The sequence below is a fragment of the Filicampus tigris genome, chromosome 11 (assembly GCF_054856515.1).
Source record: "Filicampus tigris isolate MCC_2025a chromosome 11, RoL_Ftig_1.0, whole genome shotgun sequence".
NCBI classification, from domain to species: domain Eukaryota; kingdom Metazoa; phylum Chordata; class Actinopteri; order Syngnathiformes; family Syngnathidae; genus Filicampus; species Filicampus tigris.
In genome coordinates this window covers 24,189,154-24,204,694 of record NC_141227.1, presented here as the reverse complement: position 1 = coordinate 24,204,694, position 15,541 = coordinate 24,189,154, and the positions used below count along the sequence as shown (strand labels likewise).

The following is a 15,541-nucleotide window of genomic DNA, read 5'->3' as shown; positions in this document are numbered from 1 at the left end:
AGTGTTTTTTTTGTCTTTACTAAAAAACACATCTCAAAAATGTGTCGGGGGGGTGGAACACAATGGCATTTCAATTCAATTGAATGGGAAAAGATGATTTGAGAAACAAGTGTTTTGAGTTACAAACGTGTCCACAGAACAAATTCAACTCCTATGTCAAGGTGCCACTGCACAGGACGACTCTTTGCTCTTCCAGAATGCTGCGGCAACACTTAACTGTTAGCTTGGCTTAACTTTGAGCAGCATTATTCCCTGCGTGAACCCCCCCCCCCCCCCCCCCCCCCTCCGTCTTGACTTGTGAGTCCCTCTTGGTGGTCTGCGCAACCTTACCTCCCAATCACAGCAAATAGAAAGCACTCAAGCAAATGACAGCCGCCTCCGCAGCGCCCTCGTCCTCCTTCCATTTGGCCCGAGCGCAGCGGTCGCCACGCGGCCAGACGGCCAGTCGATGGGCACTCAGCGGCTTTTACTTTGCGCCCGCAAGCGGCGTGAGAGCCCGATTAACGAGGAAGACGCGAGCGGCGGGCCTGCGTCTGGATGCGCTTTGATGGACTTTAATCAAATGGCCGCAAGGCATCCACAAGCTCTTTGTTTTGATCTCGTTTAATTCAATCAGACGACACCCTTCACCGCGAAAAGTTCACCCGGGCAACTTTTCATGGCTAAGCTGCAGCTAAACGCTAAATGTCTGCAGGGCAACGACCAGTCTCAAGACTCATTTTGTTCAATCAGACGATACCTTGGCTACTAAAAAAGTCCCTTTTTCATCACTAAGCTACACAGCTAAACGCTAATTGGCTGCAGTATGACGGCTAAAGGTTTAGTTCAGTCAACTTTTCAATGCTAAGCTACAGCTAAATGCAAAAATGTGAACATGCCGAATAGCTAAAATGCTTAGGATGTCAAGAAAAAGACGTAGGCTGAATTTCCACTTCATTTAACATCAAGCAGACCACACTTTAACTGGTTCAAAGTCAACTTTTCACCACTAGCAATACTAAATGCTCAATGTTTGCTGGGCGTCGACAAGTCTTGAAACCCGTGGTCGCCAGATGACACACTTTGACCGCGAAGAGTTCAGACAACTTTTCAAATGCTAAGCTAAATGCGAAAAAAAAGGTTCATGCCGGTAGAAAAGAAGCAGGTAGATCGCACACCTTGAAGTTCAACAACAACTTTTCACCACAAAGCCTCATGTCATTTTCACTTGATTTGAACCACACCTAACACGCACCGATCTTTTCTTTCCCTCGTCACCATGGCAACCACTAACCAAGACCTGACCTATTGGTTGCTGTGTGTGTGTTTGTGTGCGTGTGTGTGTGTGGTGAGTGTGAGTGTCCTGTCCAGATGCCCGACTGTGGTTTATGGATATTCATTACCGAACCATTACAGCTGAGGTTACACGGGATAAGAGGGATGTTTTATCTGGGAACGCATAAAACACACACACGCACGTGCACAAAGTCCATATTTGTTGACAAAGGAGGAATGAAAGAAAGCATCTCTCATCCCCGCGTAGTGGAAACTGACCCGATGAAGAGAAGCAAATCATTTTTCAAACCCATTTTGTTGCAAATTCGGAAAATGGCCAACGGTCGACAACCAGCCGTCGGCGACTGACTCATGACCCAAACATTTGTAAGGATGCTTTTCTGTGCCTCTTGCAGTCCTCTCTGCAAGCTGCTGATGACATTTAAGAGGGGGCCCCTATCTTTGTGCATCCACGACAAAGTGATCTGCGACACACAAGTGTAAAGTAAGCGCACTGTTTACGTTCGGTCACGCGGGCTCATTTTTGCCCGCTTGCTTCAGTCTTTAAAATCATTTTTGCTGTTTTGTGTACTGGCCCTTGAACTGAGAATTGCGCCCTGTTCACTGTGTAAGACAGCTAGCTAGCCTAACGCGCGGGACAAGTGCGCAGCACCCAAACTGCTCCTGCGCCATTTGTTCCTCCCCACGCGGACGGATGTTCCAGTCGGCTGACCAATGGAAGCGCTCCCTGGACCGGGCGTCTCCGCCCACCTCTCTCACGTCCGCTGCATTGACATACAAACATTGACTGCTGTTAGATAATCTTGACTCGCTCACGTCGTCCCCTTACACACATACAACACTAACCCAGAAGCCGTAAGCGGATTTGAGTAGTAAATTAGCAAGATAATGAGCTTTAAGTAAACCTCTGCCATTAGCATCCCTCCCGTGACGTCATGCACAGATGCTTTTTTTTTTTTTTTTTTTAGGTGGGTGGGCCTAAGGACGAAAGTGCTTTAAAAGGACGAGGACGGACGGGGTCGGAGGACGATCATTTTCCTGAATAAGGACGGAGGGACGAGGTCGGAAGGGTACCCAGGTTGCGGACGGAAGACGGACCGGCATAAAAGGCTCAAGTGCTCGCCTCTGGTGTTTTGTTAGCTCTTGTTTAATCACGCAACCGAAAGCGCACCGGCGGCGCATCGCCGTCCATCCGAAGCACCTGTTCTGGATTAACATTGCTCCCAACTGCCGACGGGAGGTTTTAATTCACTCATTTTATAATGCTGACGTACTGTTGAGTAATTGTACCGTATTACCATTTTTTCCGAGTCCGCAATAAGTGAACCGTGTATATTTTCAAATATTAGAGCTCTTTTCATTTCACATGTCACATTTGATTTTTCCGTACAGCGCTGCACTGTTCCAGCTTGTGGCAGTTGTTAAAGCGCTCTATAAATAATGTCGAGTTCAAATAGTTCTTTTGTTTAAAGTCCTGATTAGAGTCAATATTTCTCTTTGTATGGTAAACACGTCATCCCAGCGGTTGTGGCATTCTGTTCTGCCTCCGAGCAAACTGGTACAAAGTAGCCTGCATGTCGTCAAGCGCGCCCGCCAGCCACTTTACGGAGCGCACGCCATGTAAACATTAAACACATTTAACACCTGAGGGCTCCTCGCTGGGATTTACACACACATCCCAGCTTCTTTTTTTTTTTTCCCCCTCTTGGAAAGCGACGACAGATGTGCGTCCTAATCTAATTGCTCCATTTGGGTGCTGGAGTGGGCCCATTAGAAGCTTCATGAATCCTGCAGGCTGACAGCGCTTCTGTCCTGCAGACACGGTCCAGATGTGCTGATGGGCCGGCCCACATCTTCCCAGGTTGTAAAAGATGATGGCAAAGATAAACAACACGGTGGGCTGTGGGGGGGGGGGGGGGGGGGGGGGTGGGCTGTTAACCAACCCCACCGCTATGCCCAACCCGCGTCACTCTTGAGCGACCACTCGTGAGTATTCGGGCCACGTCGTTGAGCTTGTGGAATTCAGGAAATGGAACTTTAGCGGGTTGAGTGTCGTGACTGAGAGACGTTCTTCAGTCAAGCGAAGCCTCCAAATGTCAGTGTCATAAATTAAAAAAAAAAAAAAAAAAAAAAAAAAAGCTTTCACACAGATTCCACCTTTTGGTGGAATATATATATATATATATATATATATATATATATATATATATATATATATATATATATATATATATATATATATATAATATCAATAGACATTGTTTTCAATTTAAATGATTTCACAATGAGTCCCTCCGTGGAATTACATCCGTTCCCATAACACAATGCACAGTTGAGGAAAAATACCTATTTTTCTAATGATTCATTTCTACTTGTATTCGTTTTGTACGTGTAAAGACAATCTATTTTGGTGCAAGTGAAAGTGCCAAAGCGAGACAGTAATTGATCTTGTTTTCTGGCCTGAGCGTTGCAACGTTCTCAACGTTATCCTCTATCGTCCAGGTGAGAAACGCACACGCGGAGGATTTATTAAGTCGGTTGCAGGAGACAAGGCTGCAGAAGAAAAAGAAATTGTCTTTCAAGCGCTGCCAGCCGGCCGCGGCCGGCACAATGCGCTGTGGCCGACTTCCATCCGCGCTCAACACCCAAGTGCCTTCATTAAAGTCGCTTCCTCGGGATGGTAAACTTGCTTCGTTCGTCTTCGGCAATTTGCTTCACACTTTCAGTCTTTTCATCCATCCATCTATCCGTCCAACCTTTTTCATCTTAAAAACAAGAAATTCCCCAAATTAAAAAAAAAACAAAAACCTCAAACTAATACTATACTCAACCAAAAGGAAGCATTTTCGAAAATGGTCAAATCTAATAAAGTCAAAAAAAATGCTCTAAAAACGAAATAAAATTAAAATAATAATAATAAAAATAATCATAATAATAATAATTATTATAATTAAAAATGGGGGGCAGTGAGGCATAATAAGCGACTTTAAACTTTCAAAATAATATTTTTACACCTCCTTCCACATTTCTTGACTGATTCAAACCAATCCAACTTCAACTAACATTTCAGTTTAGCATTCACAAGCGCTTCTAATTCTTCTTCTTCTTATTATTATTATTATAAAGCAAGCAAGCCCATTTTGTGTTTTGCCCAAAAGTCCGCATACAAAATGACTGCGGGCTTGAAATGTTAACCACTTATCGAGCGCCCAATCTGACAGACGAGCTTTGTCCTTCAAAAGTGCACATTTAGGTCAGATGCACACACACGCACACAGGCAATTAATCGCCCTGCCCCCCAGTATGACAAAAGTATCCATCTGGTGAATATGAAGCCATTCAACCTATTTTTCATATGTCTGTTCTTCACTCAACTGCAGACGGTAGGCGGCAGTTGACTTCAAAGTGGAGCTTCAAACGATTTAAGGCCCATGCGAGGAGCCACACAATTCTCGAATCCACCGTTGGAAATGTTCCAGTAGATGGCAAGAACAAGAACGAGACATGTTCATTGGTTGCATGTATGCTAACGAGGTCACGTCTGTGGGCAGATGGCTCAGCCTTCCCTACGCCCGTTAGTGCAAATATGCAAAGGTGTCGAATGTCGTCAAAAAGCTGTCGTCAATCCATCCGTCCTCCCAAAGTGCGGTGACCCTCCCGAGCCGCGCCGGACCTTTTTCTCATGTTGCCATCGAGACGACGGCACGCGCTAATGCGTGCCGTCGTCTCGATGTCCACGGCCCCGTGCGGGTGCGGCGACACCGCTCGACTGGCCGGCCTCCACATCTCAGCTCAGATCGAGGGTACGGCTTTCCACAAAGACGTCGGGCGGCTGCGGGTGAGCAAGCGTCGACGTCCTGGCCTGGAAATCTTCCCGTTTTGATTTCCCAGGCCAGGTTGCGTGAAGTGTGCCCGGCTGGGGGATGTTTGATTTTGCTAGCCTACGCTCCCCGCGGCTGACATGTCAACATGCTAAGGAGAGCTCCTTGTTGAGGGAACTCCCACAGATTGGCTACTCAACATTTGCAAACGCACCCACTGGCGGCTTTTTGTCGAACAACTCCAATCATCTATGGGTGGTCGAATTACTGTCCTTCTTATTGTGTGACAGATTTTTTTCTTTGTATGCAACAATGATTGCTTTAAAGTGGTCTATAAATACAATTGAGTTGAAACAAAGTGGTGTCAGATGTCCGTCCTGTAATGCCGTGATTATTGGGAGGTCACGGTTCATCAATTCAACTATTGGTGTTTCTTGTGTGGGAACTAGCGATTTGCTGGAAAAATGGACAGCTTTCGCAAAGAGTGTTCAAAAATGCACTAAGGCCTGGCACACACACCCACAGTCAATACAATTGGGATGTTGTTGTCCCAATTTTGACCAAGCACATCAAAGGCAAGGCTATCTTGGGCCCGGCACACCCAAAAGGTTTTTTCACATTTCAAAAGATTGTTTTTCTGGTACAGGGCCCAAACATGAAGATTAACAAAAATAATATCAGGCATATTACAGTTTTGGTGGCAGTATATGTGGTGTGATCCGATAATCTCAACACAGAACACCAAACACAAAAAGATCTCCAAACGTGTCCTGAAATCTCGCCTTTCACCAGAGGACACTTTTTCATTCTGACGTTTTTATTTTTTTTAGGCAAAACAAGCCACTCCGCTGTAATTAAACCGGTCAACTAATTGCGCTGAAGCAGCCCAACGACGCAGGAGTGCGGCTTTTTTGGCAGCCGTCCACCGGAAGCCACACAAGCGCACACACAACGTTTGTCTTTGTGAAGCAGCAAGTGGCGGGGCTCATGGGAACAATAGACAATCGAATTTCTAAAATTCGTCACATGCTGTCAGAAAAAGCCCCAAAAGCTTCAAAAGCTGCACTTACAAGTCTGCAAATGTCAGCGAAGCCACTCATGACCAGGAAAAACGGGCGATCTGACTTCTCTTATCGTGTGAGGTGTACTGGACATGACCAGACAAGCAAGTCTGTTGTAGTGCCAAGACTGACCTGAGAGAGGCAGCACACTGCCAAAGTGCTTCCAGACAGACATAAAATACAAAAAGGAAGAAAGTGAACAACTGAACAGGATTAACATTGTCTGACCTGATCATTTCCCGAGCAGATCCGGAAGGAAGAATGACTCCTAGCACAACCCCCGCCGCATGATAATCACTCCGGATCATACATCAGATATTGACTGACTTTGATCAGAGGCGGGGAAAATGCTCAAGTCTGGTCGGAATATCGGGATGTGGCTATTCCACTTCAGTCATTAACAAGACTGGGGAGGAAAAATGACTCTTAACGCATGCCGCACCGCAGGATAATCGCACAGGATCGATTACCTATCGAGACGTCCGATTATTGGGCCTTTGATGACTTATCGCAAGGCAAGGAGAATGATCATCAAGTCATCCTGTTGATTAATATTTGTTTCCTCCACTTTAGCCATGATTGGGGAGGTAATGTTGACACAAAGTTGACACACCCCGCACCACATGATAATCGGACAAGATGGTATTTGGAAACATACAATAATTGGGCCCAGGCTGACTTTGATAAGAAGGTTGTAAAAAGGCTTCAAATTGGCCAGATAATCAGTATGGGCGATTTGTCATCATGAATATTTAACAGCACTCAACAACACTCCGCACCACAGGATAATTGGACAAGATCGTCTTATCAACGAGCTGGGAATTAAGGTGCAAATGTGCCCCGATGATCGGGATGTCTCTACCCTGCCTTTGAGGACCCACGTCAACGAATGCGCATCCCCGCCGAGCTAATTGACGTGAATCGTTTTGAAGCGACCGGCCAAGGAGGAAGCCAATTACGGTGATGACGAGCTCCAGCGATTGCGTAACCCCACCTCCTGGCTCGGCGTCCATTTTGTTTTGTTTGTCCGAGGCGCGCGTCAGACCTCCCACCTGCTTGGTTGATTTGGAGCCTTGGCTGGCTTGGGCTCTTCTTCCTCTCATTAAGGAGGGCAAGTCATTTTTACGTAATCATAACAAGAGCGTCAAACAGGTGTGTGTTCTTTTTCCAGACCTTATTAGGGCACCAGCAGCACAAGAAACACAAAAGATTTACAACAGGCACATGCGCAGGCAGCGACAACCTCCACCACCGTCATTCATGACGACAACATTCTGTCTGCTGATCACTTAGTCAGTTAGCTCATTTATGCATGTCTTTATTGATCGAGGTAACGCGACTGGAAAAAGATTCTCTCTTGCAATGGCGAGCTTGCTGCAGGCAAGGCAAAAAATAAACGCAAAAAACAAGCAAAGACATATACAACAAACCAAGCAATTCCCCAATCCCCCAAAACAAGCGAGGGCCCCAAAATCCTGAAAAATTAATTATACATATACCGTATAGCGTATATACTGTGTTTCGTATATCTTAAGGCACCGCTGCATAGTGTATATGAAATACCGTGCTGTCATTCTACGTTTGTAGCATTTGAAACAGCCTCTTGTGACTTTTGACACACGCTCGTGTTGTGCAGCTTTGAAAAACGGAGGATCCAAAAACTTGCTGATTTCTTTTTTTCTTCCCCAGCTGGCAAGAACACCCCCGCCTGCTGGAACCACGGAGGTGATTTCTGTTTGACTAAGAACATGAGCTAACATTTAGCAGCGACGTCTCGTCGGCTTTGACAATAAATGTCATCATCTTTGGCAGCTGCAACTTTTCTGGAGCGCACGTCGCTTTTCAGGCCGTGACAAGATGCTGCGCTTGTGCGCACGTTCTAGCTGATAAAAAGGCCGACACACCACTGGAGCATAATGTTAAGGTTGTAACGTGCCGTGTGGTGCAATTTGCAAAATGAATTCAGCTCATAACATGACAAAAACCAAGCCAGAAACATTGCATTCATTTTAGAGGCACAACGATGAATTGGTTAAGGAACAGCTAAGCCATTTGCGCATTGACGGACAACTATTTTGATGATCGATGAATCACTCAAAGACGTTGTTTACATCCATATTGAATTTCATAATTTCAGCTTGTCAACAGGAAATGAGCTCCCATTTCTGCCGTCCTCCATGAAAGCAGACTGATGATTTTTGTCCAAATGTGCAAACATCTGCTCTTACTTTGGAAAGGCATTTTTGCTGATTTTATCCATGTACTGGACCAAACAAGAATCCTAATTTGTTGGTGCACTATCATTGCGCTCAATTTGTGCAATAATGTTGTTTATTTATTCATTCATTTGAATAAGTAATTGGTTCATTATAAATAATACAGTTAAAAATGATATCATCTTTTTTTTTTTTTTTTTTTAAATGATGCACCAACAAAACTCCAAGCAAATGTCATATCTCTTTTGTAATTTGGAATGCGTCTTCCCCAAATGGTATGATTTGTACAGTTCAGACTTCACGAAGCGAGTCCAAGTTGGAAATTTGCGTCCGCCCGGCTGCCAGCGTCAACGAGGCCAAAGAGTCAAACTAAGTCGGTAGATGCACGAGCGAGTTCATTTTCCATGACACACTCCATTTGCTGCTACTTGATATGCCACACGAGCTGCTGTGTCGACACTAAGATGAGTTGCAGTCCGCGTTGGGTCGCCGCACGCACGCACGCACGCACGCAGGCAGACACACACACATCTGTTTCTTCAAGCTTGATTTATGATTTGAGAATGCATTTTTTTTCTCCCAAGACACATTTTATGCGACCTCCTAGAACAAACAAAGTCTACTTAATGTTTCTTGCGCAGTGGATGTTGTAGGCAGAAAATCGGTGTCAAAATTAAAATATAAAGTATATGTAAGGAGGAGTTTATAAATTTACAGGACTTGATCCCTCCCGCACGCTTTAAGCACATTTAAATTCATGAACTCAGACTTATGAAAATAAACTTTTAAAAGTATTCCGTTATCGCGCTTTCGTTTCGTTTCGAAACTGGAGACAGGACACTTTGGGAAAATGAGAAGAAAAGTCTCGCTTGCACAGCTCTCTACTTTAGAAGCCGAGCGTGCTTGCTTTAAGCTGTTTGTTTGTCACTCCCAATCAAAGTTGTCTGTAAAACGGACCCAAAACAAGACAATCAAACACTATGGTAGCTACGTACGCGCCGTTGTCATATTGGCAATGCCGACCAAACGGCAACGCCGCAAAGAAACTAGAGTGAGTGGTCGTGCCTTTTCCATGTCAACTGGGTGCAAATGGATTTTGCTTTTTTTCCAAGCGTGAATCCGCCGCCGCCGCCGCCGCCGCTGTCGCCATCTGCATATTCGCCAAGGCCTCAGCGTGAGCGGGGAACGTCTCATCCGGCTTATCCCGACGCACTCGGAGGCCATCGAAGAAAGTCACGCCTACGCGCTCGTCTCCAATAAAAAGTGGACCGGCGGGACGAGGCGGGCCACCAAGACCATAAAAAGGAGCAAAGGAAAACATGAGCGGGACATGCGGAGGATTGGGTGACAATCGAGACAAAAGAAAACATCTCACTGAGGCCAAAAGGAGCAATCGGAGACAAATAATTAAAAACAAGCATTCGTTTAGCGAATGGAAATTGGCTGGCTACATTCTTGGTCTACACGTGCTGACTGACATTTCAGAGCAAGTTTGTTTTTATTTGTTGTTTTTTTTACGTTTTGAAAATGTTTTTGTGTTTTTTTTTTTGTTTTGTTTTTTTTACATGTGGGCCCTGTTTTCGTGCCAAGCGCAAATCTAGCACAATGTGGAGTCTAACTGCGCGCATAGGTGGGGTTTTCTTTCTTTTGGTATTTTCCTCGATAGTCTCTATTGTCTCTAGTTGAGCTCCAGAAAGGCAAAGAAGTCAATCTGCCTTTGTGTCATGAACATTTCTCGTGTTTTGAGAGGCTGAGCCGCACTGTGGTTGTTGACAGGAAACGACGGATGGCGTTCCACTTGTTGCCTTGCAGGACTTTTCCAACAGATGACATCAGGCTTTTATTTTGGACTTTTGACAGCAATTGCAATTGAAAGCGCCTTCAAGTGGACCGCTCGCCGTTCGCGGACGCACTTTGGCCGCAACTTGGCACTTGGAAAAAGGAAATGGCTTTTTTTTCCCTCTTCTTTATTTTCTCCCTCGGTCACTCTCACTCTTTAAGCGCATTTACTGCCACGAGTACATTTCAACCTTCACTTCCTCGAGTTAAGATGCAGCCGTGCCCGCCGCTTTGCATGGAAATCTCTCAAGTTGAAGAACACCCGCGCGCACGCACGCACACGGGTCGGGTTTGGATGGTTCACTCCCGACGTGAGCGTGTAAGCCGATGTGGCCCCCGCTGACCTTTCTTTTGTTGCGCCGGCGGCTCGACAACCCGCGAGCGCTCGGCGCCTCACCTCCATTAATGCTCTCGCTCATATTTGTATTCCGAGGTGCGATAAAAGATAATCCCGTCACAAGGGGCTAATTATTCAGCGGGACTTTACAATGAGGGTTGCGAGAGGAAAACCTGACGGAGGAGGTCAGCGAAAAGCTTCCGTGTGTTATTCAAAGTCTGCTTTTTAATCCAGAAATCACGGGTTGACTCGCCGTTTGCTCTTGACGAATTTGCATTTTTTCTCTAACTCGTTGTGACGTTGAGCCAAACGTTGATTTTAAGACAGCGCTGCATTCACGTTTGAACGCTGTCTTGAATTTGTGCAAGAGAGATGGGCGGCTCGCTTGTAGGTGTCGTAAACATCCCAAGTATCGCTCGCAGTCTTCGTATGAACGTTTTGCATGTCCTCCCTCGACCGAGCCGCAGCAGCTGAAAACCTCCCAAAAGCGATGACTTCTTTGACGAACGGAAACCTTGTCACACTCACTCACTGCTCTGCTCGCAACAACGACGGGAGGGGGAGTGGTCGCGTCACTTTGCCTGCCCTGACAAATCAAAACAAAAAAAAAGAGCTCCTACGCAAGGAAAGTTTGAGCAGTTTTGAAACGGCGACTTTTTAAAACCACTTTTTGAAACCGGTGACTGGCCCGCGCCTACTCTGGCCATTCCGTCTCTGCGACGAACCGGTCCTTCTATCCGTCGCAGATGGACGCCCGGTTGACGAATGACGGGAATATTTTTTAAACAGACGGCGGACCAAGCAGAGTCGGAATGGCCATTATTTCATCCGTCATGAGTCCATTTTTTGCTGCGGCTCTTCGATGGCCGCGTCGATCACCGCAAGAAACAATAGTGAGTTGTAGTTGTAGCCTGGGGGACAAATTCGAGTGATGGACCAGACTGTGAACAGGCTTCCATGGCACAGAAAGTCACTGTGAGTCACTCTTCCTGTTCAAATATTGGCCAGCACGCACGGGGGGGTCGCGGGTATTGAAGTGTGCAGTCGCAATCGCTGACGGAAGCCCGTTTAAAATGAGAGACGGACCGGCCTATAGATGGCTACTATTTTTTTAAACAAAGCAACATATTTTGTTCATGAAGTTTTAATCTTTCAAAATAATAAGTTATTAGGAACAGTAAAGGTGCAACCTGAAGAGGAAAAATGAAATGAAATGGAGTCACTGAAAAATAGGCTTGCTGATTTTGAAATCCCAAAAGATTGACTGGCTTGTTTCATTTCACACTTGATGGGCGGCCACACGTGACTAAAGTGTCTCTTGGGAATTTGTCCACCTCAAAGACTTCCTGCAACCAAAGCCTCAGTGCTGCATTCTTTCGACAACGTACAGGAAACCTTGATGTCCCCCCCCCCCCATTCGGTAGACGAACGTGCTTCCTCTGGCACTATGAAAGCACATTAAAAATATGAGCTGATATTAAATATTGGAGCGACGCTTCTTGAGGGCGCAAAGCCAGGCAAGAAGTGACAATCACACGACGCTACGTGAAAAGCAAAAGCGGCGAATCCATGTCATTTATTGCAAATCCTCTTTGGGGCGTTCGCAAATCGTCAATTATTGCCGGGATGGCTTTTCGATGACAATTTTGAGGGAGAGGCTGCGTTTACAGTTAAGCCCTCGGCTGCTTCCTTATTCCTGTCGGAGAACACAGGGATTCCTTTTTAATTAATCTGGAGCGCGCACGCGAGCAGTGCCAACAGTCGGTCGGCCGTGACGGGCGGCGAGAGGCACTTATCGCGTCAATCACAATGGTAAAAGTGTTGAAAATCTCGGTTCTTTTCCAAGAAAATCAGTCTTCTGAATGTCATTTTTTAATTTTTACAATTGCTTATAAGAAAAAAAAAAGGAAAACGAGAAGTTTTCTCGAGCAACGTCGTCGATATCGGCCCTATTTCAAGGCTGCCGATACCAGCCACCGATACTTGAGGCAAAAAAGAAAACAAAAAGAATCTGACATGGGGGTAAGTCCTCCTCGCCAATAGTTGGCGCTACAAAGTGGTAGTTTGACACGTTGGCAAATTGGTACTTGGTATGAATGAATCTAAGGGTCATTTTGACAATAGATTCATTTGTTGATTATTTTTGGTGATTAACTGATGAATTGCATTCCAAACCTTTTTTAAATGTCCATTTCTTTACTGATGAAACAGGATATTAATTCAAATTGACAAAAAAAATGCACAAGCGTAACTGATTCTGTTAGTGGTTTTGTCCATAATATGCGTCAGAAAACAGGCAAAAATATTGATCATCGTTTCCCAAAGTAAAAACCGTCATCTTTGCTTTCACGGTGGACTACAGAAATTTCGGAATATTTACTGTTGAGAGGCTGAAATTCCGAGCACTTGGGCTATTTTAGGTTAAACAAGGTCTCTAAACGATTACTGATGATCCAAAATTCATCGATTAACTGTTGCACCAAAGTGGTCCACACTGGCTGTGCTTTTGTAAACGAGCTGCTCTCCGTTTGCAGCTACGGTGTTTTAGTGTAAGCACAAACCCGCCCAAATGTAATGGCCGAAATCCATTCATCGGCCGCAGCTAGAAGAGATTTTCACGGTGTGCGCGCCCGCCCGATCAAGGGGACAAGATTGTCCATCACTTCTCGGGCTGGATTGCAAAGAGCAATCCGAGTATGTCCCGGGAGCCGTCGTGCCCGCCCTCTAAAATGGAAATGGCGCAATGACAGGGCGGGACTATGAGAAATTCCCCATGTCCTCTCTTTCCTCCCGCCGTCAGTCCATCCGTCTTTTCTTTGGGGCTTGGCCGCAGGTGGCGCATCTGCCGCGGGGACTCCTCTGAAGGACGCGTCCATCAGACCCCCGCCACCAATGAAGGAGAGACCCGCTCTCTCAGTGGACCGCCGGTGTCCCAAACTACGACCACCACACCGTATTGACCGGCTGGATCATTTGTCATTTATTCGGGCCAGACTGAAGACCTTGCTTGGGCGGGGGGGTAGTACTTTCCAGACCTCCAGAAACTTCTGAAGGATCACTTTGTGTTCGGACTGCCAGAACTACTGATTCTGTTTTGTTCCGGGCTGATTTAAAAAGAAGACCTGACTAGGTAGGTAGCATTTTAAGAGGTGCACACACACACACACCACCCACACACACACACACGCACGCAGTCTCGTTACCCAGTATGGCCCAGTTGGGGTGGGCCCTCCTGTTTCTACTGGGGTCCTGCTGGTCCGTTGAGGATGGGCCCCCCCGGGCCCGGTTGCCCACCCTCGCCGTAGACAAAGTGGGCGAGCTGCTCCAGGGTTGGGCCCCCTCTGCAAGAAATGCGCTCGGTTCAGGACCCCAGGCCCAGCGCCAGCGCCAGCGCACGAGTCAGAGGGAGGCCAGAGGGGGCGTTGGGTATGGCGGGCGGGAAAAGGCAAACAAGGAGCGGGTAACTGACTCTCATTTGGCACGTAGGTTGGGTGGGTGGGGTGGGGCGCGGTGGGGGGGGCTGAGTTTCATTAGCCTTTTACACACAGAGGCCCCTTTCACACTGACGCAGACGTTTTGGTTTTTTTTCTGTTAAGGTCCAGATATGGAATTGGGTGTGAAAAGTTCACTCGACTTCCCAATGAAATGTCAGAGGGTGTGATGTTTAATACCCAAAACTCACTTCACTCTACTTCTTCTCTGCTGAACGCAACTGTCACAATTGGATGATCTAAATGCGTTAAGCCGCAGTAGCACAACTCATGTAAGTAACTCAAAACGTTAGCCAGGTCACAGCCAGCCAAGTCTCCACTCCCATTTACTGACGCCCACGTCACTCAGCAGGCCAGGCCCCGCCTTTGAAAGCCACACACACACATCCAAAGTCACTGATACTACAGCGTAGAACATGAGGAAAGTGATCCGAAGAGGACAAAAATCAACCTAGCACCTCACGTAGGTAAAATCGATTTTTACCGGATGAATTGAATGCTTGATTGTAAGATTATTCGATAGCTGTATATAGTTTATGTCCTTACAAATAGCCACTGCCCCGCCTCCAAATACAGGTGGACGTCAACCCTCCACTCTGTCTGTCAGAAAGAAGCCAGATCTTTGTGCACGTCTTCTCTTTGATGTTTACTCTTTGTAAAGCATCTAAACGATCGGCTGCTCACTAGCCGGCAGAGAAATATCCACTCAAGTGGAACACAAAAGGGGCCGCGAGCAGCGGGGATGTTTTCCTGGATTACCGGCTGAAAAACACGACAATCGTTTGCGAGGCCAGCCGATCGATGGGCCGAGCTGACCAAATGAGGAGCCCGCAAAAGAAGCTTCCGCCGGCTGCCTGGCAAATTGGCCACATGGATTTTCGCGTTAAGAGGGCGCTTGTAGATGAAACAAATGCAAATGTATGCATCAATGGCCTCATTTAGCATGGCAGAGAGCAAATGCAAAATGGGCTGCTGAGTGTGTTTGCTTACGCAAGATTGCTGCTTTTTGGGAACAAAATGAGCCGTCTGGATTGGTGTTCCCCAACCTTTATTGAGCCACACCACATATTACCCAGGAGAAGAAAAAAAAATCTCACACGCACAAGCGCAAATGAGAATGTCACAACAAGCAGGTGAATTCAAAGTAGCACTGCAGCTTGTAAGCACATCATAAAAGCCAATGGCAAAGCCACAGACATAAACGGCTTTCATAAAGTCTAATTCCTGTACATGCTGGAGTGTTTGTGCGTTGGATGTGCGCCTTTAAGGGGTGGCAGCCCTTTAACCCTGGGAGAGGTACAACAAAAAAAAAAAACGAGCCAACCCCGCCGTCACAGCTCACCTGTTTTCTGAGTTTGGTCATGTGACGTTGGCAAGCCGACCCCGCCCGGCAATGTGATGTCATTTTCAGTCGACAGCAAGTGGCAGTGCCAACACACGTGCCCTTTTTTGACTTGACTCCCACTTCAGAAGGCAAGGCGACTCTGGTCTCTCGAGTGAC

General features: G+C 46.4%; 1 protein-coding gene across 2 annotated transcripts in view; it reads right to left on the bottom strand.

Moving 5' to 3' along the window:
* The window catches only part of gfra1a (gdnf family receptor alpha 1a), a 50,424-nt gene that overhangs the window by 17,789 nt on the left and 17,094 nt on the right, over positions 1 to 15,541 (bottom strand). Inside the window, exon 4 of one of the 2 annotated variants that reach the window (XM_086044925.1) lies at positions 13,753 to 13,890. The exons of the other annotated variant lie outside the window; for it this stretch is intronic. Within the exon in view, the coding sequence (XP_085901051.1) occupies positions 13,753 to 13,890 (138 nt within the window). The remainder of the gene's footprint in view (positions 1 to 13,752; positions 13,891 to 15,541) is intronic. 2 annotated transcript variants of the gene reach the window in all.